The 24310-nt window shown below is 34.2% G+C and overlaps 1 protein-coding gene across 1 annotated transcript; it reads right to left on the bottom strand.

The window, feature by feature from the left end:
• Window positions 1-4651: 4651 nt before the first annotated feature.
• LOC129234470 (protein kish-A) lies at window positions 4652-24116 on the bottom strand. Its single transcript, XM_054868471.1, has 4 exons — window positions 24020-24116; window positions 23814-23923; window positions 13286-13320; window positions 4652-4904 (listed from the first exon to the last, which is right to left on the bottom strand). Exons 1-4 carry the CDS (start codon window positions 24020-24022, stop codon window positions 4834-4836), a joined length of 219 nt encoding a protein of 72 aa, XP_054724446.1. The 5' UTR covers window positions 24023-24116; the 3' UTR covers window positions 4652-4833.
• Between the last annotated feature and the right edge of the window lie 194 nt (window positions 24117-24310).

Raw genomic sequence — 24310 nt, 5'->3', positions numbered from 1 at the left:
TTCGCGAATGTCCTCCTCCATCAGAAAATATTTGAAACTATTATTCTAAAATTGCAGTTTACACGAACACTGGGTCAGGAAGAGGAAAGGTTCAGGGACTTTTATGAAGGGTTTAAGCTCGTACACTCTGCTTTCGAAATTTCTCGAAATTGAAGTCCTAAGAATGAAGTTTCTGACGATTTTTAACGAGAGGGAAGGGGAGAGAGAAAGGAGAGTCGGGGATGCTCTTTAATTTTTTAAAAATGGAAATGAAATCTCCTAAAAATGCTAAGTTGCAAACTATCTTTGTTGAAAGTTTTTGAAACAGAAGAGGTTCGAGCAAACATTCTCCAAAAAATTTTTGAATTATAGGTCCTAAAATCGCAATTATAAGCCCTCAATGTAAACATTAGGGAAAAGGTTTGGATTCGAAGCCTCTCCGCCGGAAGTTTTTCGGAACTGAAAATCCAAAAACAAAATCTGAGACATGCTCTTATGATGTGAAGGGAGAGAGGATTGGGGGTATTCTCAAGAAACTTTTTGGAAATTTAAGTCCTAAAAACAGAATAGTAAATTATCTTTGATGACCATGGGCGGATTTATGGGGGGGTAGAGGGGGGCAATGCCCCCCCCCCAGTTTTAAGAGAACTTTATGAAGTAATAACACATTTTCCAAAAATAAAAAAAAATCATTATTTTTTCTTTTTTGAATAGTTTAGAAGAGCATGGGTGGATTTATAGGGGGGGGGGGCATAAGGGCAATACCCCCCAGTTTTGAGAGGACTTTATATAGTAACAACACATCTTCCAAAATCTGAAAACAAAAAAAAACATGACTTTTTTCTTTTTTGAATAGTTCAGTGAAAATGAAGAGAATAGCAAATGTCCTTTTCTGATGAGAGAAAAGAAAAGGACAAAAAAAAAAAAAAAAAAAAAACTAACATTAAATACAAATAGTGCAGCTGTCACTGGGGTGCTGAAAATGTGTCTAAATTCACTATTTTGGACTGAAAACCATTTGGGCAAGTGTATGAAAATATAGGCTAAACAAGCTATACATTAAGCTGCAACACTCAATAATAGCTCAATAATAGTTGACGATTATTTTAACAAATTAGAACCTAAAGCAAATGGGGAGGACCCCCCCCCCCCATTCGCGCTAACAGAACGATCTACTCGTTATGATTTGTGTCCACATTTAAAGCGGATTTGTGCATAATATTTATGTTCTTAGTAGATTAATTGGCTTTTTGAGAGATTCTAAAAAATAGTTCCCCCCGCCTTTTAAAGAGAGAGAGAGAAATTTAATTCTAACACAAACTGAATAAATTTCAGTTATCTGAGTATTCTGATTAATTGAATCTTTTTACTTACTGGGAAAGTACTATTTTACTTACTTTATAAATACTGTTTAAAAAGTAAGGTAAGTCATAATCATCTAAGTCTAAGTGAGTCAGTCCTTGTCATTATTGAAACCTAAATAATTGAGTCATTAAAAGTTTTGGAAAATTTGTGTAAAATTTTATAAAAATCTATAAAAACCCTAACAAAGATTGGTAAAATCCTTTGGTAAGATCCTTTAATTGTGAAATCTGAGGAATTTTTGTAAAAATTAAAAGAAAATCAAGCAAAAATCTGCAGGTAAGAGTGAATTACAAACAGGGCTGAATTTGCCTATAAACAAGCTATTGCTTAGGGCCCATGCTTTGAAGTGGGTCCCTAACTCCCAAAAAAATTGCATGATTCGTTCCTTAAAAAATGAAAATTGGTTGAAAAAACTAATTTTATTTTCAAGTGCTTGAACACTTTGAATGTTTGGAAACATGTGGCTACAAATCTTAAATTTTAAAATTTCTAACAAATGGTAGAGGAAGAGGAATGCCAAAATTTGCCAAATTCAGCTCCTTGCCACATCCTGCATTAAAAATGTAAAAATCATGGTTCTTGCGTTTGTAACATATTATTCGAAATAAATTTTTGTGACTCACATGTTTTTTTATCTTGCTATATATTCAATCCCTAATGCAGTATTTTAGAAATTCTTTAGCATTGATTGCGTTTGTCTTACTTCTACTGCATTGTTAATCTGTTTAGCCCGAAAAAAAAAATCATACACTACGTCTATTGCTTTTCGTTTTCTGCACTTCTTATAATTAAAAAAAGGTTGTTGTTATGAGAAATCTATAGTTTATTTTTTCTTTCAAACTTAAAATGGCTGTTTCTTACAAAGTTTGAACAATACTGTACAACTGTATAATCTAGTTATCACTTTCTTTGTCTGTCCCATTAACCTTTATAAGGCTTCAAAATGCAGAATTTTATATCCATTTTACAAAATTTCTTCCGGGGGAGAAACCCCCGGGACCCCTAAAATTAGAGATATTCTATTTCCCACTTAAAAGGGAGCCCTGTGTCACTCTCTTGATATCAGCCCCCTCTCTTAAGGTCAATTCAAAAAGGACAACATGAAAACACACATTAATAAAAACAACACTAAAAAGTAAAGCATAGACAAAAACATGGGAGTGGGGGGGGGGCTATAAAAACGTTGCTAAAAAAAAAAATCCTGCCCCCCCAGGAACTCAGTCCTAAATCCGCCTATGTTGATGACAAGGGAAAAGGTTGGCGAATCTTCTTTTGAAATTCAAGTCCTAAAAAAGAAGTTTTATATAATCTTTAATTATGCGAAAAGGACAGTAGGCACTCCTCTGAAATTGTTTTTTGATTTTAAAATCCTAAAAACCATTTCTTAGCTATTTTTGATAAAGTTAGGAGATGGGATGGGGTTTAGGACTCTTCCCCAGAGCAGTCCCAAAATTAATTCCTAAAAATGCAATTACAGAACATCGTTCAGGATAAGGGCTGAGGTTTAGAGACTCTCTCACAGAAATAATTCGAAATTGAAGTTCCAAAAACGGAATTTTTGACGATTTTAGATGATGTTAGAGGGAGATGAATTCGCGACTCTCTCACGGAAATTTGTAGAGGTTGGAAGTCTCTTAACCAAAATAATAAAAGATTTTTTAGAGGATGTTGTGGGATCAGGTAGTCTGGTATAAGGGGGGGGGGCAGAGTTTTGCATTCCTATAGCTTTTCTTCTGGATTTGCCACTGCACTCAAGTACTGAAACTACTCTAAAATGTGTTTTTCCCCTATGTATTTTAATTTTTAAATGTAGGGATAATGTCACGACCCCATAAGAAATGCTTGGAGGTCGCAATCCAAAGTTTGGGAACTCCTACCTTGATGCCACCCAATTGTGTTCCAGGCCCGGGTAAAAGCAGGAAAGAGCGCGACGAAAGGAGTGCACACAGTGTGTCATGCTGGTCCCACCTACTGGTCGTTTTCCTTCCCAATAGAAACGTCTCCGCAAGATAGCCCCCTAAGGAACTGGTCCACAAGCACTTGATGCTGTGAACATGTTGATGTTGAATAATAGGCTAAAATGTTGAAAAATAAATGTTTTTGCTTTTCCAACACCAAAACGAAGTTACGTTAGCAGATCATACTCTGAAAAAGAAATTTTTTTTTTCTTTTTGAGGAGGTGCCCCGGTCTCCTCTCTTGCCGGGCCCTGGGGATTTTGCCCCTCCCTCTCGAGGGTCTTGCATGTCTTAGAAGATGTATGCAAAATACTTTTAGTTTTTAAATAAAACTGGTAAAAGACATTAAAAATCTTGCATGACATGTTTCTGTTTCTTTAAAATCTTAAGAAAAATGAATTTGTGTTAAACATTCACACTTCATAAACTTGATAACAATGAATCTATGATCCCGATAATAAAATATGTAAAATGAAATTGTTCATACTTGTAGTATCACTTTAGACCACTAGAGTATCATTAACTGGTATTTGTTGAATAAGATTGATGATTTAAAATTTTCACTAGCTCATTCTCTTTTTCTCCCCCCACCCATTTGCGCAAAATTATTAGTGCATTTCAAATTAACAATAAAATTAATATACTACGTGATCGAAGAGCAGTCATTGCAAGACAGGTGGTACACGCAGGGCTCAAAGTGCAAATGACTGCACACTGCTGCAGCTGAATTTCTCCCTCTAGCGGTGGGAAAAAGAAATACATCAGGATAGCTCGGAACAGGGGGGAGGGAAATGTGGTTTGATTGGGAATGCAAGTAGAGAGACTGAGAAAGAGTGGCAACCGGGGGTGGCGATCAATGACATTTTTTTAATTGTCACTTTTGCAACTTCAATCAGCACTAATTTTCAGCTTTACAATATTTAGTAGTAGGCTTCTTTTAACTAAAATGATTATAATGCTCATGAAGTGTTTACATGTTTATCTCTAGTTTCTCGGAAGTATATCCAACGATTGGCGAGTACCTTAATATTTCGTAAACGTGATGCTTTTTAAGTATATTTGAAAAAGTAGCAAACCTTAGAAAAACACGAGTTGACAAAAAATATTTTTTTTAAAGCCCAGCGAGGCTTGGTCGTCCAGGTACTATTTCTAAAATGGACAGTTTTTGAAAGTGGAAATGCTGAACTCTTTTGAATGTAATCCAGTTACAACAATACTTCACAGTTAAAAATTTATTATTTTATGACTATAGGCACCTGAAGTTGTCCAACAGTTAAAAAAATCAAACCACTTTTTAAATAAACCTAAATTAATATATAAACCATGCTAAGAAATACAAATGCATTTCGGGAAATTAAGTCATTTTATTAAATGTTGCATGTCAAAATTTTGAGATGGATGAAGTACATACAGTGTGTAAAAAACCAATACAAATTAGAATTCTTCAAAACCATTGTTAAATGTTTTGTTAACGAAGTTCAGATGAATGAAAAATTACACATTTGTAATCGAAATCAGTCCAAGATGCGCAGGTCAAGACCAAAATAGGATTGTGAACGCCATAGCAATGCAGCAGAAGCTAACATATGGACTTTTCCGTTCACCTAAAAGATTAAATGTTTCAATTACACTCTGGTGAAATTGACAGAGAGAGAGAGAGAAAAAAAAACACATACCCTCAAATAAAGAGTAACTTCAGGAAAAGATTTTGTAAAGAGTGGTTAATTATTTCAGAAAACAAATACCCAAACTTACGTGTAAAAGTTTTATTATGCTCAAACAAAAGTTGAAATTCTTCTTTTTTCTTTTTGATGCTTTTATTTTCTTTTTGACCTTAACAATTTTTCTTTAAAAACTGATACTAGATTTCACAACTATTTTACTATCAGTAACACCAGTGGTGGTCACCTAGGGAGGGGGGTCATGGTGCTGACTGCACCATTGAAATTTTTAGAGGGGGTGTTTTGAGGGGTAGTTTTCACTTTTGGGGGGCTCTTGCTTTTGGAAGGGTCTTCCCCATATTTAGTGGGGGGCATGCACCCTTGCTCTTGGATGGGTGGGCACCCCTGGTAACATTATTAAAACTGCTCAATTACACCTTCAAAAATATCAGCAGGAGTATAACCATAATACATTCAATTACCTTTTTACAGTCATTATTGAAAGTAAAATAAACCCAATATTTGGTTAACCCAATATTACTAATATTTGGCGAGGTTTAAAATTAGATTTTTCAGCACTACAAAATAAATACAATCATTCATTTAGAAATTTTTGCTGCTTGTGGTCAGTATTGGATATTAAGTGATTATATTCGAAGAATAAAATTTCCCCCACTAATACATGCAACTTATGTGACTAAATGTCCTATAAGATACAGTGATTTTGGCTGATCAGATGTATGAATCAACAAATCTGCCCTTTTTAGGATTATTAATCAGTTTAATAACATATTGTATCTAATTTACAAATCGGCAAATTGTTGTTCATCTCACATTAGGAGTGCATCATATAATTATGTTCTATAACAATATTATTTAAACAGATATGACTTATTCTCAAATTATTTTTGTTAATTAATTTTATCTATTACAGAATATTGCAAAAAAAAAGGGCTGAAGCATTATTTTAGAAATAAATACAACTGGTCATTTAAACTATATGTTACCCGAGTAGCATCAACTCATCGACCGATCATCGGCCGGTCATCGAAATCCGATCAAACTTTGATCGGCCGATGATCAGACGATGATCGGATTCCGATGAGTTTTCATCGGAAATTGCTCCAATTTTGTCTCATCGGCAATAGTAGAATCCGATCATCGGAATTCGATGAATTTTGCTCCCTATACCGATGAGATTTGGAGCAATATACGAGCAGTGCTGTTCCGAGGCGATGAATTTTGGATAAAAATACGATGAGATTTGGAGCAATATACGAGCAGTGCTGTTCCGAGGCGATGAATTTTGGATGAAAATGCGATAAGATTTGGAGCAATATACGAGCAGTGCTGTTCCGAGGCGATGAATTTAGGATGAAAATACGATGACAAGTAGTAACAACTGCGATATAGGGACAAGCAGGAGGAAAAAAATTAACAGTGGGAAGGGGGGGGGGTCCTTCATCTTGGATGATCACGTGACCCTTCCGCCATCTTGAAAACTTTCAGGAGGGGTATTTTCGGATGACGTCATTTGGGACAATTATTTAATATATTTTCATGTTTTTAATAACTTGTTTATTTAATTTCTAATTTAACAACTTTTGATGAACGTGATTCATGAGCTCAATCTAAGTTGCTCTAGCCTGGAATTGAACCCTAGACCTGTGGAATACCAAATTCATATGATAACCACTAGACAAGTAATGCTCTTTCCAAGGAGGAAAATAATGTATTAAATGGAAAATCATTTGTGGCGCCATCTATCGGGGGGCAAGGCCATGACAGATTTCTGAACGGAAAGTGAGAATTATATTCAGTGAATATACTTGCGGCGCCAGCTAGTGAATTGCCCGCAAACCGAGTCGGTAGTTTTGGGAGTCAAATTGAACGGAGTGGAATTGTTTTGGAGATAGAGAGAAATCATTCAAGAGTCGGAGTCTCATTTTGTTCGCAATTCCAGTGAGGCATGGGTGCAAGTTTGGGGATGTGTTCAAGACGGAAAATATTTTGAGTCCCCCCCCCCCATACACACATGCGTGCTTAAGGAAAAATTTACGATCATAAATGTTGTAGATTTTGAGTATGGCAGTTTTGGAATCTGTGTTTACTTTGAATTTTTCACTTTTGACTTTTCTAACAATATGAACCTAGTAGTTTTAATTGTAATATTTAAGAGTTTTGATATCGTAGTTCCAAAAAACACCAATAATTGGGGGTCTAGGGGCTCTCCCCGAATTCAAAAACTTCAATTTTTTTAAATTGAAGTCTAAAAAGCACAATGATAGGCCATTTTGGTAAAGTTCAGGGAAAGGGGAGGTTCAGGGTATTAAAATCACAATATTGGGTGATCTTCAAAAATATTATAGCTGGCTCTCCCCGAAATTGAAGCTTTAAAAACGAAATTGTACTCCCTCTTTCATAACATTTACACGCTTTTTGAATGCATTATCGAAGGGACGGAGTTCAAGAACTCTCCTTCGGCAATATTTCGAAATTGAAGTTCCAAAAACGCAATTTTAGGCGTAAAAGTAATCGGGGCTCCAAGCCATTAGTTTTTCTGCCAAGCTTAAATCTTTTTATTGCAGCAATAAAATCGCATTTGACATAAGATTTTCACTTTTGCAACATAAACCAGTTTTGATCGGAAAGTCTCCCCAAGATAGCGCGAACAAACCAGAAAAGAATGAAAGGTGGGGGAAGGGTATGGGCGATTAATGAACTGGCAAATGAGAAAAAAAAAACGAAAGGACACACACCTCCAAAAGCACGTTGTAAACAAAATAAGCTCATGGCGGAAAATCAAGAGAATGTCCATGTAAATTCGTGGTTATGGAAAGATCCTGCAATTAAAGCATATTTTTCGAACACTCCATTTTTCTTTTTTTAGTAAAAACTGAAGGAAAGTAATAGAATTTATTTCCGTCCCGACCTCCGTCTTGGAAATTTTGTCCAAGACGGAAATCCGTCCTGAGACGGAAGGTCTTGCACCCATGCAGTGAGGTAATCGGGGTTGGAATCGTGGATTTAAAGTTGAATTGATTTTGCAGCAAATCGGAGTAAACCCTTCCAAAATCCAGGAGTCGGATTCGGAGTCAAAGTCTCAGTCATTTTTCCTCCGATTCTCAACCCTGAATGTTGATCCGTATAGCCTTACGTTTGATCAATAGTCGGATATTCGAATAATAAAACTTATCCTATTTTAACAGTTGGGAGATTTCCAAAAGTTTTAGATTGGGAAAATTTTTATCGGAAAATTTAAACGACCTACTTTTTTTCCGATGAAATGTAACTCGGCAAATTTTCATCAGAAAATTTGATCGTTACGATCTCTTTTTCCGATGACATGCAGCTCGGCAAATTTTCATTGGAAAATATGATCGTTACGATCTCTTTTTCCGATGATATGCAGCTCGGCAAATTTTCCTCGGAAAATTTGATCGTTACGATCTCTTCTTCCGATGAAATGTAGCTTGGCAAATTTTCATCGGAAAATTTGATCGTTACGATCTCTTTTTCCTATGAAATGTAGCTCGGCAAATTTTCATCGAAAAATTTGATCGTTACGATCTCTTTTTTCGATGAAATGGAGCTCGGCAAATTTTCATCGGAAAATTTCATCGTTACGATCTCTTTTTCCGATGAAATGCAGCTCAGCAAATTTTCATCGGAAAATTTGATCGTTACGATCTCTTTTTCCGATGAAAAGCAGCTCGTCAAATTTTCATCGGAAAATTTGATCGTAAGGATATAGTTTTCCGATAGAAAACAGCTCAGCGAAAACCGTTCTTGGATTCTGATCGCAACGATATCAGCGTGCATTACGCGATGAGTTTAGGAGGAGTCGATGATCGGCCGAGCAAAATCCGATGAGTTAATGCTACCTGGGTATGTAAAACAAGATAACATTACTACAGTCACGTGCTTCCGTTTTACCAGGAACGTCTTTTTCAATGCAAAAGAAGAGAGCTAATGGATGAAAGACATCCAACGATAGCAAATATGTAGAAGGGCAAGCAGCTTAAAAAGAACAAATAGTGGTTTAATTGAAGGCAAATGAAAAAATTCTAAACCAATAGATGGGATGGAAACCCTGCTCAAAAACTTTTTTACAGGTACAAAACAAATGCAAGAAAGAATTCAATGGGTGGGAGGTTAAGTCACTACAGTTAAAACAAAAAAGACAGTTTAAATAACCATGAACCGCAAGGAAAAGAAAAAAAGAGCAGAAAGAAAAACCTTCAAACAAAATTTCGGAAAAAAAAAACCAAAACAAATAGAAGAAAGGAAAAAACTTCAACAGCATTACAAAACCAAAATGAGTTTCAAATAAACTAATAAAGACACATAAAAATGAATGGAAAAATGATAAATATGCAAGATAGATTTAAAAAAAAAACAGACTTATAGAAACGGAAGCCAGGCAGCAAAAAAAATCGAAATAGCTTTAAGATCGTTAAATATTCTTAAATTTTATATGTACAAAAATAAATAAATAACTACTATATAATAGTACAATATTATCATTTTTAATTTCCAATAACATTTGGGGAAGAGAAGACCCCTTCAGAACCTCCCTACCATGAATGTCCCTGAAACTCAGTAAGAAGTAGGAATTGACTAATTTCCCTCATTTAACAAAATTAGAGGAAAAAAGGCAGTTTCTTCATCAGCAAGGAACACTACATGTATAGTAACTAGTAAGTTATTGTTTTCAGATGTTGAATTTATTTCTACATCATACATCTCTAGATGTTTACAAACAATAGAGAAATTACTAATTTGATGATTCAAGAATTAAGAAAGCATCGGATACAGTGAAATCCTGCTAGAACAAAATTTAAAGGACCACAAATTTTGTTTGTTGTAACAAGAATTTCATTGAAATAGGATTCAAGTAACATAATGGCAATTATATGAGGACTAAAAAACTTATTTTGCTGAAACGGATGTTTTGTTGTATTGGTATTCATTGTAAGAGGATTCCACTTTATTTCAGTCATTCATAACTAGTAATAAAATTTAATATCAAAAAAATATTCATAACAATTGAATGGATTATTGCAGAAAGGGCATAAGTCACTTTTTTTTTTTTTCAAAATTGAGTTAGATGTGATTTTCCCGTATCTGGGTGTAGAGGCTTTGACTAGTGTAACAGGGAAGTCAACCCTTGTACAACAAAGCACTTTATTTAGGGGTCATATTTTCCGTTTAGTGCAGAAAGGGCATAAGACCGGACTTATGCCCTTTCTGCACTAAACGTGAAGGAAGAAATAATAAGACACAATGACAAGATCATAGTAGAACTAGATTTTTTGGCATAATGAAGTAAAAACAAGTAACTCCTTTGTTCTAGCATATTTTCGGTAATGGTAGGTTCGTCAGTTTGGAGGGTTAGAGTGGGGGTTGGGAGGGAATCAAAATCACGGAATCAGAATAAAATTCGCTAATTTTTCACGGGTTTTATTAACATTACTCTAGGAACTGCGAAAAAACTGTATGCTTTCAGAGACATGCACAGGTCAAAATAAGAACAACACTGCAGGGAACGTTTTCTAGAAATAACACTGAAGAAATTTGACGAGATTGCTGATGAATTTCCTCTGAAAGGACGTCTGTTTGTCCTTTACGACCGGGATTTTAGGACAGTAAAAGGCATAAACAAAAATGACAGATTATTACCATGTGAATCCTAATCTTTTATAAGTGAAATTCTGAAATTACATCGAGATTCACCATCACATCTGTTGAAAACAATGAAATCTGTAACTGCTAAAACAGGGCCCTTCATTTTTTTAAGAGGACTTATATCCCAAATTGAGATTTTGAACAAAAATTCTACTGGGCGAAAAATGTTTTCAATTCTCAAAATTCATGATGTTTAAATATTCGATAGAACATCAAAGGAACAGTTTCAGGCTAGCTATATCATAGATGGTTTTTAAGAGAATATTGCAAAGTAACGCTTGTCGGCCAAAGTACCTTTGTCAAAATTGAGTATAAAGGGAAAATTTTCATATTGTTGGAAGAAATAACAAATATCAAGGTGATTATTCAACGCAATTTTGAACATAGTCATGGGACTTGACTATGTTCAATATGTACATGGAACTTGGCACACAAAACTAGACGAGAGAAGGATAGAAAAAAAGGTTTCCATGGAGGACGTATTTGATGAATATGGTTTTATACACACGTAAAACTTTTGCTTTTTATCTCAGTTTGTTAGTTTTTGTATTTGTTTTATTTTTTTTACACCAGCCTTTATTATTTCATTAAAACAAGACGAGAGAAAGAGGAAAATACCCGATATATTTTCTTAAGATAACAAATTTATGAATACGGACTACACTAATTATTTTTGTCACTTTGTTAGATTTTTTTTATTGTCATAAGTCAGTTTGAAACAAATCTGTTTCATTTAATTTGCATTTTCATCACTCTAAACTAGTCTTTCAGGATATTTATTGCAGAAAGGGCTGCAGACCAAACTAAAAATAAAAATTTAATTAATTTCGGTGACAAAATGAATCATAATTTAAGGCGAGGTAATGAGCCTACTTCTGGCTAGATTAGTCATACAAAATTTCGAGAATTTAGTTCATTTCTGAATGAAATAATCACTTTTTATTGATTCCTGGAAAGTTGCATTAGTTGGACTTATGCCCATTCTAAAATAATAGATTGAATTACAATTCAACCATTACAATTTAACTACTTAAATAATAAAATTCATAATTTAAGTAGTTAAATTGTAATGAAAAATGTAATTGCATCTGTCATGGGTACCACACAAAGTACATGCTTATGATAGGAATGCCCCCTCCCCCACCCCAAGGACAATGAGCTAAACCCTTCATTTGCTTGCATTCCCCCAAGGGAGAAACCTTCCCCAAAAATGAGATATAAAACTGTCTACAAGTAGCCACTCTCCCTAAAAATTCCAATGCCTCATTTTGCAACATACCCCCCCCCCCCCCCGCCGCCCTTGCGGATACCCTTGCTTATAACAACAAACTATTAGAGACCTAACCGTTGCCTTCATATATTAATTTTATTATCGGTAATTTAATTAAATATTGAAAATTTCTTTAAAAGTTTTGGTTTAAAAATAAAGGTTGCCAACAATTGCTATTACAAGTTAATTTATAACTTTATACTTCATTTCACAAGCACACAATTAAAGATTAAATGTGTTGCTTGACAATCACAACCTTTAGCTGCTGCCAACGACCCAGCACTGGCCAGATGCATCTTGTTCACAAGTTATGTCTCCAGTTGAGATATCAATTCATACAACAATACCAGTTTTTATCCAGAGCCGCCGAGAGCCAAGGTGAGCTCCTTGTTTGTTGGATTGCTGTGCCCTGGGTTGAATTTTTTGAAATATAAATCCACAAAATGCAGTTTTAAGCTATCTTCGGTCAGTTTAGGGAGCCACACAGTAGTTAGTGAACAATATTATTTTGCAAGTAAAAAGTAATAAGCTCTAACCTTCTTTGTCATGTTACTTTTATATCTTCCCCAAAATCCTTGGGTTTCAATGCCAATTCTCAAAAGCTTGGCATTAACAAGACTCTACTGTTAATCCCTTAATATTCACCCAGGCAACATGTCTTTTAAAGTTGTATTGCTCTTTCATTATATAATGATAATTAATTATCAGTTCTGCATGTAGGATATTTCTGCATCTGGGAAGTAAAAGGCTACGATGACATAAGAACAAACTCAATTAGGGTAACGGCACCAGTAACAGACAAGGGTCCAGTAACACAGTTGTCAGTTTGGATTTAAATAATAAGAATTTTAGGGGGGTAAAACTGATGTTGCTGTAATCCATGAATACAGTGCAAGTACTTAGTGTTACTTATCAGAGCAAATTTTATGGACCAGTTGGTATTTACAAGGCTGTGGTGGAAGTTTATGAACAGCCACCACGTTGTCAGATGGCGTTTCATGTTCATTTGAATTTAATAAGGCTTTAGTTTTAAAAATGAAGAACTTTTGCACATTTTGAAGAAAAAAACGGTCATTCTGTCTATTACTCATCCTATCTGCTGCTGGGTATCACCAGAATTTTCGGTGTATGTTATGGGGGGGGGGGGCCTTTTTTCGAAATTGAGCAAATAAAATAGAATTAACTAATTCAGAGGATCCACAACCATCCAAACGTTATATCAGATGTAGTTGCATGAGAGAAAAATAGTTTTAAAAGTCTAAATATATTAAAAGGCTCAGAAAATTAAGTCAACTTGAGAGCGATGTCTTAAGCATGTCTGTTACAGGTGCTGTTACTCCATATAAAGACAATACTTAATACATACCTATTCTTGCACATTTCCAAAATATTCCTAAAAATCTGCAGAAAATAAAATTAAGAAACATAATTATTCTTCCATTTCAAATATTAAAAAAAATATGTACATGATAAAAAACAAATATTTAATTTCTGCAAGGCTGTCATTAGCGTAAGAAATAAGCGGCATTCCATCGCAGTTTGCGATTTAAAACGCGTGACAGATGATACAATATTGTAAATTGCATCCAAAGTTTGAGATGCAAAAAAAAAAAAAAAGAATATTTTTGAAATATGAATGGCAAAACTAGATGTCAATACAGAGTACTTAACAATTCTAGATTACTATTTTTATCAATAAACCAGGTGCAATGGTTTAAATTTTTTTAATGGTATACATTTATGCATTTAATTTTTTTTAATTTTCATACCCTAAATATTCTTGTATTTATAGAACCACCCACTTGCACCAGTTCTTCTACTTTGTAAAAGATAAATGATATAAGTTTTAATATAAGTCATTGTTTAAAACTTTTTAAATGCACAACATGTTAAATATTCTTAAAATGTGTGTATTTGTTTTCCTGTTGAAAATGCAACTGGGCAAATGTCCTAAAACTACTCCTCAATTTTACAGAACTGCTCCTCAATATCAGAATTTGAGGAGCAGTACTGCTCTATTAAAATGAAATACTTATTTCCCACACTGGCTGTCATATTTGCAAAATTTTAATCCTGGTGAAACATTTTGTCACGGTGGATTAGTCAACTTTCGATTACATTCACATAAAATTTACGAAACTTTTAGCTCACAAAATCAGACAACAACGCAATTTTACAATAGCGGACTTCAAAATTTTTTTTAAAAACCTCAAAAAGGCAGTGGTTATTAATTCATACCACAGGGGGGTCATGGCACAGACTGCGCCATGAATTTTTGGGAAGGTTGTTATGAGGGGTATTTTTCTTTTTTAGGGTGCTCTTGCTTTTTTGGAGGGCTTTGCAATATTTGGGGGCATAGGCGGATTTAGGCTGAAATATTTGGGGGTGCAACAATGACAGGGATTTGTGGGGGGGGGGGTATTCCCGGAATTACAAGGCAGTGGCGAAATCAGAAAATAATTTTAGGGCGGGACACACTGTTAAGTCTAAAAAACGCGATGTAAACCATATTTAGTAAGATTAGGGGATGGGCAATACTTAACATTTCAAACTGCAGAAAAAGTCGATGTTAGAAGCAATGAATGAATCCAGTTTGGAATGGGATTCACGCCCCAGAAAAAATTTGAAATAGTAGTTTTGAAAACGCAGTTTTACAGTTCTTGGTGATATTTTAGGGGCACGAAAGGTACGTGTGGCTCCAAGGCTATTTTTAGAAATTTTAGTCTTATAAATGTGATTATAGTTCATATTTATAGTTTGAGTTAGGAACAGGGTTGGCAAGTTTTTGCCGGGGGCGGAAAAAAACATGGAAAAAACCACGGTTTTTACCGCCTGGCAAAAATACGTTTTTGCCAGTTTTTGCCAAAGTGGCAAAAATAGATTTTGTGTTAACAACTTACGGACAGTTTTTTTTTCCTTTTATATAAAAGCAAAAGCATGAAAAGATTTTGATAAAATTTTAATTTAATTATTTTTATAGTTTAAAAAAATTAAGGGTTAACTTACTTTTAAAGTTATGAAGCATTTTTACTTCTAAATTTTTAAACTTTAACATAAAATTTCAGTTTGTAACATCTAAGACAAATAATTAACTTACAATGAAAATTTAATTAGCTTGTTTACTATAGCATTTTTTACAGAATACTAAATATCTATATAAAGTATACTTAATCAAGATACAACTATAAAATAAAAATAATAAAAGTAATTAAAAAGCAAAAAAGCAAAATACACATTTCTTCAGATTGAAATATCACTTAAATCATCATAGTCGATACTATCTTCATCAAAACCTATTTGTTGTTTAAGCATGGCATAGCAATAAACTAGTTTCGTGAAAGAAGCAACTGACAAACGGTTTCTTATTTTTAACTGTACAAAAGAAAATTTTCAGAAATATCTCTCTATGGCAGCAGAGCTTGCAGGACACATTTGAAGAGTTGCGACTAGTGTGCAGAAATCTTTAGGTACTGCACTGCATGTAAATGCATTATTTCTTTAGTGAGGAAAAGTTAATATTTTTCTATATTCAAGTAAATATTCTGTTATTAATTAAATAGCTTAAAAATATTAGTGGGATAAAAAAAGTGATTAATTAAATATATGTATATATATATATATATATATACATATATAATTAGAATTCAATCTTTTTATTAATTTACTAAGCTTAAGTAAACATTCTTTGTTTTAGCATTGAAGGAATTGGCTCATTCTGAAGAAATTGTTTTAGCAAACATTTAAAATCTTAAGTTTTGCAATCCCAACATTTCTTTTTTATTTTTTTTTTCACCTTATAAATTAGAAGCAACATGGAGAGACATAACTAAAATATTAAAGTGCATTATTTACATTATATTGTCACTATTTCTTGATTAACAATATAATGCTACTTTATTTGCAATTACGTTTTGCCGTTTTTTCCATTTTTGCCGGCTTTTTCCATTTTTGCCATGGTTTTTTCACTGTCCCGGCAAAAATACCTTTTTGCCGACAAAAAAACCAACCCTGGTAGGAATGAGACTCATAGACTGTCTCCAATCGATTTTTTGAAAAGCAGATAGAAATGCGTACCCCTCTTCTCTCTCACGTTACCTCTTTAACTTTTCATAATTGAAGTTTCAAAAATACTACAGAGGACAACTTTTGATGCTGTTACTGGACGGAGAGTTCTGGAGCTCTCGCCAGGAAAATTTTCGAAATTGAAGTCCTAAAAATGAAGTTCTTCTGCATTACTCCATGGTATTAAAAAAAAGGACTCTCCCACTTAAATATTTCGAAATAGTAGTTTTCAAAACTAAAACATTAACACTCTTTGATGACATAAGAGAAAGGGGGTCGGAGGCCCTTGTTCGAATATTTTCCAAAATTAAAGTCTTAAACGCATGAGTGTAAGACCATATTTGGTAACGTTAGAAACACTGCAGTTTTTCAAAACTGTAGCTCCAGAAACGCAATTTCAAACGATTTTCGATGTATTTAGGTGATTAAAAGATCTTCCTTGGAAATTTTGCGAAAGTGAAGCCCAGGAAACGAAATTTGAGGTACAATGTAATAACTTTGGCTGGAGAAATGGCTTTGAAGAAAAAAAAATTTGAAGACTAATAGAAAAAATGAAAACGAAATAGAAAAAATTGAAAAAAAAAGGGGAGTGGGAGATATGAAAGAAAGAGGATTGTGTGAGAAGAGGGGGGGGGGGGGGGCACACAATTCGCCGCCAATAATCTGAAGCTGTTGAAAAATTTAAATGCCAATATTTCTTTTTGAAAGAAATTAAGATTTTTTCCCAACATTCTTTTCTTTTCCGTAAAATAACTGCGTTTTCCCAAAATGAGATCTTCTCTTCTCTTCAATAATAAGTAATATATTTTTTAAACATCTACTCAGCATTTTGTGGGGAGGGTCACGAGTCTTGTGCCCCCTCCCCCCTGGATGCACCATTGCAGCAAAATGTCCGGGAGTCCTCCTTCAAAAATGTTTGAAAATTTACCTGAAAAATATTGGTTTTCGGGTGATTTCGGTGTAGATTTTATTGATAAAGTTTCTTGCAGTAGCCATATTTTTTTTTTTTTGGAGGGGGGAGGGACTTAGCCACTGTTGTTTAAAAATAGAAGAATTGGTATTGATATAGGAATAAATACTTAATTACAGAACATGCAGTTATTCTATACAATAACCCAGCACTGAACAATAAATTGTTTGAGAAGTTTCTTTATTTGCATGAAATTATTTATTAGGTTTTTTATTTTTTCAAATAAAATTACTTTAATGAGCACAGTTACGTTTTTCTTGCACTAGCGACGTGTGGTGATACACTGGATTCAAGTAAATTTACTAGTATAGCAGCTATGAATTTTTTCCCCCAACTGCGTTTCTGAATGAAATATACTAAAATAATTTTTTTCAAAACCCAACCAAAAATTTTGGGGGTGCGGCGCACCCCTTGGCACTCCCGTAAATCCGCCTATGTTTGGGGGGAAAGGGTTTGCCCTTCAGTTTTTTTTCAATGGATAGGGATCTATAACTTACGTGCTGTACCTTTAAATGACCATATTTGTTTTTCAGAAAAAGTTATGAGTGTTAAACAGTAACTGTCATGTTATAATCATATCAAATGATAAAATATAAAACCAATTTTTAAAAAAGGGGGTTGCCACAAAGCAATAATATTAAAAGAAACATAATAAGAATTAATAACTATTAAAATAATTAAATGAAGGTTTCTCTGAAGCAAACCATGAAATTCATTCACTATCATTGCTCTAGTGGTTTTTTTATTTTTATCTATGTTAACCCCCTCCCCCCTCTCTACAGAACTGATTGCAAATAATGAATGAAATTGAACCCTGCAGCAAAAAAATTAATAAGATACCTATTTTTCACAATTAGTGCAAATAGATTGTCTGATGATCTCAGGCACGTGCAGCGGCCCAAGCGCATGCCCAAGCAGCTGTAATGTCCAATTCTCTTCATATTATTACTTATGCTTTATAATACTTGTTTGTAGTATATCTGTGTTTTCCGAGTAAAGCATATTAATTCTAGTAACTGTCGTGCTGAATAGAGCACTTTTTATGCAGCAAAAACAAATATGTAATACAAAAAACTTTAATTACTAAAAATATATTAGAATGCATTTTGAAGTATGTTAAGAAAACAAATAATGACTGAAATTGGGGTCGAAAATATGCAGCGTTATAAAATACTACTAAATACCACAAAGCATGAGTGCTTATATGCAAAATTTTAAGTAGCGTAGGGGGGGGGGCAGAAATTTTCCCCATGGTTTAGCAGGATAATTTCCCCATGGAAACAGATTTCAGTACAGATTAGAGTTTGACATGTTTAATAACTTACTCATTAATGGCTGGAGTGATTAGAGTGATCGCTATCTACACAAGGACTCTAATCACCATCCTCGACAGAAGAGAGGTGTAATGAAAACTTTATTCGTGAGAGCCAACAGAATCTGCGAACCGACTGCTATCGAGCATGAAATTTCCCACCTCACAAATGTTTTCCAAGCCAACGGTTTTTCAAAGCAAGAGATCAAAAGAGCCTTCCACCCCAAAATAATAAAAAAACAGCCACTTAAAGACAGGGCTGCGGAGTCGGAAGGAAAATGGCCGACTCCGACCCCGACTCCGACTCCTGGATTTTGAAACGCCCGACTCCGACTCCAACTCCGACTCCAAATTTTTTTAAATTGTATTTTTCAATTCCCTCTCTCCCTTCAGGAGAAAGGGGAAAACGTCTAAACAGGGATTAAAATATCAATTCCTTTTTATGAAAATTTCGCATTTTGTTTGTAAACCCAAGACGCATACAACGTTAGAAATTCAATTTAAAAATTAAATTTTCCAATAGTTACGAGTTTAAAAATGAGATGACTTAAAAATCCCTTTAAAAAAAATTGAAAAGGATTACCTATAATTTGCCCCCCTTTAATATTTAACAAATAGATACTGATCAAATCGTGTGCTTTCAATTTTTGAAAATTGTAATTTGAGAGAAAAAAAGCTTTTTTTTTTCTAAGTCCAAGTTCTTGAGAGGGGGTGGTTTGCCCCGGGTGACACCCATGTGGTAGGTGACACCGGAAGTAGATTTCAGAGTTTATAAAAAGTATAAATACTTTAATTCTGAAAATGTTCCCTATTATATTTTAAATTATATTTCATTAATAAAATTTCAACGAAAATAGGACACATGCGTCAGGAGCGAAGTTTACACAAAATGCGGTGGTATACAGATTTGTACGAATAGTTTTTTCTATACCTATATTTCTTCTTCGCTAAATTTTTAATTTAAATTTTATTGGCTGCTTTAGAATTAACCTTAATATGAAGATTTTAAGATTAACTGCAATTATTGAGTATTGTAATCAAGAAATCATTTATACTTATTTTGTTCCATACTTTTTAGTGAGAACCAAACTTATAGAAATAGTCTTAATAAAGAAAAAAAAACATTAGATTATTTCATCGGATCTTTTGTATTCATGCTTTCGTGCCAGAACTTATTTGAATTTGTCGATCACTCTCAAAAGTTTTCACCTGAGGTACGGGCCCCGACTTACTATTGTTACGTTCCTTTTACTATTTTATAACCGAGATCGAACAAAACACTATATTTTTATTTTTATTTGAAAGTGATTACTTGAAAATGTTAGGCGACAAAACCGTTTGTTGACAGTTGCTATATATTAGTTAAGTTAAAAAGCAAGCAAACTAGGGAACGGCTACAGAAAGTTCGATAAGCACTCAAGCTAGCTGATTGCCATAATAGTAGTTATTTTTTCATTAGTAGCTTTTTATACATGTAATCGAAACAATTGGTAGTAGTCAGTTTTTAAAAAATACAATGAGAGTCAGTAAAAATGAAAGACAAAAAGAAGCCCGGAGTCGGAGTCGGAGTCGACATGTTTTCTAACGACTCCGACTCCGACTCCTTCACCCCAAAATTAGCCCGACTCCGACTCTCCGACTCCACAACCCTGCTTAAAGAAGATCCGATCAAGTCCACAGCCTACCTCCCCTACGTTGAGGACGTCACTGATAGAATCGAAAGACTTCTGCGACGCCACAATATCAAGACTGTTTTCAAACCCACCCACCGAACCAGCGACTTATTACGATCTGTGAAAGATGCAAGAGATCCCTTGTCCGCCGCAGGTGTTTACAAGATTCCCTGTTCCTGCGGATCTACCTATATTGGAACTACTAAGAGAAGCGTCAACACTAGAATCAAAGAACATCAAAGAAATTGCCGACTAGGCCACACTCAGAAGTCAGCAGTCGCAGAACACACTTTTAGTGAGGGGAACCATGACATCAAATTCAAAGAGACAAGAATACTTTCAAGGACTTGCCATTATTATGCGAGATTGAACAGAGAAGCCATCGAGATATTCAAACATCCAAATAATTTCAACAAAAAAGAAGAAGGAATAAAGATAGACAAGCTCTGGCATCCCATACTGAAAAGGATCAAAACAACAAGAACCTCCAGCCAATCAGAAACAAGGACGGACCTTCAGCTGAATCCCCAGCAGCCAATCCCTGAGCAGGAAAAGGAGAGCCTAGAGTGCCTTGAATGATCAGAGTGGCGACAGCACATCCCCCCTGAGAAGCGGGAAAGCGCCTCTGTCCGCCGGAGGGCATCTTGACGAAAGTCTCGTAGACTTAACATAGGAAGATTGGATGGGTCTCAGAAAAACGCTTTTTTTTGTGAAAAATTAGTTTTGTACTGACATTTCACCTTATGTCTCAAATGCATAAATGTATAGGCTATCACTTTTTATCATTTTTGGAACTCTAAGCGAGATATTGATTTAATTATAGAGCATTTATCTTGGGATTTTGGATTCCGATAGTGTTGGCGAGCTTTTTGGCTTCACTAACGTTGCGGCAACCATTCTCCGCTTCAGGAGCGTTTGATTTTCGGGTTTTAGAAGTTAGTTTTGCTTGTAAATGGGTTTCATCCCGTAATATTTTTACTCAAATGAAATAATTATGTGAGAATAAAATGCATCTTGATTGAAAAAAAAAAGAAATATATATTAGTTATTATATGGAAACTATTTAAAGTTTATTCTATGAAGCTGCTTATTATTTATGATTCATTATAGAGAAAATTGAAACTGACCTAAACAGATAGACCGATTTTGAAAAAAAAAATTGTTCAAAAGGAGAGCTGATCGAGAGTGTTCTTAGCTAGGTCTAGGTTGCACCTTTAGATGGCATTCATTAACGAAGATATTAATTAAACCCGTCTAAAAGGTTTTTCGCAATTTTTGCAGTGAAAACATAGTTAAATCTTTTTAAATTTAACATCAAAATTTAGAGAATTTTTTTCCGTGTCTGATAGAATGAGTTTGGAACTTCCATATTTCATAGAATTCGAATTATAACGTTTTTAAAAACGCAGATTTTAATAACGACTAAGCCTTTATTCACGCGATTGATAAACGAATTTATTGTTGGCCGAAAAGGAAATTAAAAGCAATGATTTAAAATGATATTTCAATATGTTGTCAGTTTCTATTCAATAGCAAATAAAATACTTGACATTGATTTTTAATAATGTAAGGCTTTTAAAAGGATTTTCAATTTTTCCTCTTGGTTCTACAGTTGCGACTCAGTCTGTTTTTTTTTTTGTTTTTTTTTTAATTTTTCATTTTTAAAGTAATGGTCTTCTTCCCTGATTCGTTTCTCTTGTGAAAGTTAAAATTTGTCATTTACTTTGTGTTTTTTACTTTGTCATTTACTATTCACGCACACATAACACATAATATCTAAAGAAAATGGTGATGTCGCTTATCACTTTCAAATTCGTTTTTCTTAGAAATCTTATATATGTATTTGTTTTTGGTGGATAAGTGAAAAAAAGAATGGAGAGAAACTCAGTAGCCTGTGCGAAATGCTTCAGAAGCTGAAGTCACGTCTGCTGCCAAAACCGCGATAACGATTCACACTTAGTGGCAAATCGCCAAACGGTCAAAATTTTCTCTCGTCACCTGGATGAAAGTTGCGGCCACGCTTGTTCGGGGGGAAAAAACACCGCTGTTGTCGCCACTCTGTTCTCAAGGCACTCTAGGAGAGCCTAAGCTCAAATCAGGAAGCGATGAAGACAGACGTTCACCAGCCAATCCCAGTCCAGAACCAAGAGGACCCATGCCCTATAAATGTTGACAGAACTTCGACACTTGCATCAGTTGCCAAGACGCCTCTTCCCTGGAAGTTACGAACTCGGAACCACTGAGGATGGCTGCCGCAGATGCAGCCAAAACGTTTGGAGAATATACACTCAGACCACGGCACAACAGCCCGGAATCCTTTCATAATAATACAGTAGAGAACCAATTATCCGGGAAGTTCGGGACCATCGCTATCCCGGATATCTGAATTTCCCGGTTTTCTGGATCTCTAAAAAGCCCTATTGGCCGATTGTTTAGAAAACTTAAACTACTATAGAAATATATATATATATAGAAATATTAAAAACTACTATCGTGAGAGAATAATTCAAATTTAACTTATTCATAAGACCTGAGACATTCACACTGTTTGGAAAAAAAAAAAAGAAACAAGCTTTTGAACGTAAATGTGCGATTTTTCTACTGTAGTGTATGAAAACATTTGTTTTCATAAACGCATTGCTTTCTTTTTTTTAAAAACTTTTTGTAAAGATGTTGTATTTGTGATTACGATAGTTATTGACAACTATTGTTTTTATATTAAGTTAATAAGAATAGAAATTTTATTTATGAGTTCTTACAACCTCATTACAGTCTTGTGTTTAACGATTTCCAGATTCCACGATCAGCTATCCGGAAATTCGCGAATCTGGTTTTCGGCATTTCCCGCTCTTTCGCTCTAAACTGCAATATTTTAATTTAAGGCCATTCACAATAAAATATTGCATTAGAATGTGACAATATTTATTTCTTTAGGTTTCAGTTGGAATAAAACATGAAAATTTTGGACTTACGAGAGTACTTTTTAATTCAAGAAAATATTTCGGAAATTTTGTCTCGCTTAAAGAATAACCCTTTGAAGTTCGGTTTTGTTAACTTTTTCCCCTGTTATACTTGAGTAATATGGTATTTATTAAGATACCGTTCATATTCTTTTAGGTATTTCAAAAAAATGCTTAGTTTTTCAAAAATTGCCAAAATGCGTATTTTTGAAAAATGACGGGAAAATTCGCACAAAGTTGCCGGTTTTCTGGCTTCCCGGTTTTTTGGTTCCCGGATAAAAGGTTCTGTACCGTATTATCATTCATACTTCCTCTTAATTATGAGCATAAAAATGAGCATTGAAAATTTATTTTTGGAGTGCACATCTTGATGATCTGTAATGCTACTTTTACCCCAGGTAAAATTTGGCAAAGGGAAACCACACTTATCAGGAAACTATTCGACTATGCGAAAAAGAAAACGCTTCAAATAAACAGCAATTCAAAGAATATAGTAAAAAATGTTTCTGGATGCAAATATCATTTTGGCCTCATGTCCCTATTATCGAAATGCGAGGTCTCAAAGTCAGTCGAAATTTTAAGGAAAGTGGGCAAATTTAGCGAGTTTGGGTGAATAAAGAAAAAAAGACTTCATGCTTTGCAGATGGCTATCCTGCCACATACAGATAGTGAAATCACACAATATACCTACCTTTTATTTCTTACCAAATCTCTGAACTTGGAGTTTTTCTTAAAACTCCAGCAGACTTTAAAACTTAAATATCTCAATAACAGGGCGACGAGTCCAAATAATTTACGCGTCAAGAAATGTCTCAGTCTGCCCTCTTGATTGTTTAGAGTTTATACGTATAGTTATTATACGATCCGTTCTTATGGAAATTGTAAAAATCAGTAAAAATAAAATCGAAAAAGCTTACCCTTCTTTATTTCGATCAACCAGACTTGGGGCAATAGATCTGAGGTATGCACAAGTGCAAATGAGAAGCAGTACAACAGTCAATAAACTTTGAAAATTAAACAGCGCAGACTGAAACATAAAACAAGTTTTTATTAAAACACAAATTGAAGAAAATTTAAACCAAACATAATAAACCAAATACTATTAAAGAATAATAAAACAAACCATCACTATAGTTAATTTAATTCACATTTTACATCGTCAGACAATTTTCTGTTGATTTTCTAGCGGATGTATGACTACTTCCGGTCGTTTTACAGTTAAGGAATGAGCCGCCGGAAACGTGTAAGCGACAAGCTTAAATACATGTAAAGTAAATGATATAATTATTAGTAACTTTATTCAGTTTAAATTTGATGTTAAAAATCATTAATTTCATTTCCCTTCATAAGATTTCTAAATATTGTAAAAGAAATAGAAGAAAAAAAAGTTAAATTACATTATCAAAAATACATA

This window comes from Uloborus diversus, chromosome 1 (assembly GCF_026930045.1).
Source record: "Uloborus diversus isolate 005 chromosome 1, Udiv.v.3.1, whole genome shotgun sequence".
Lineage (NCBI taxonomy): Eukaryota > Metazoa > Arthropoda > Arachnida > Araneae > Uloboridae > Uloborus > Uloborus diversus.
Note: the sequence above shows the minus strand (reverse complement) of the source record. Positions and strands in the feature narration are given on the sequence as shown.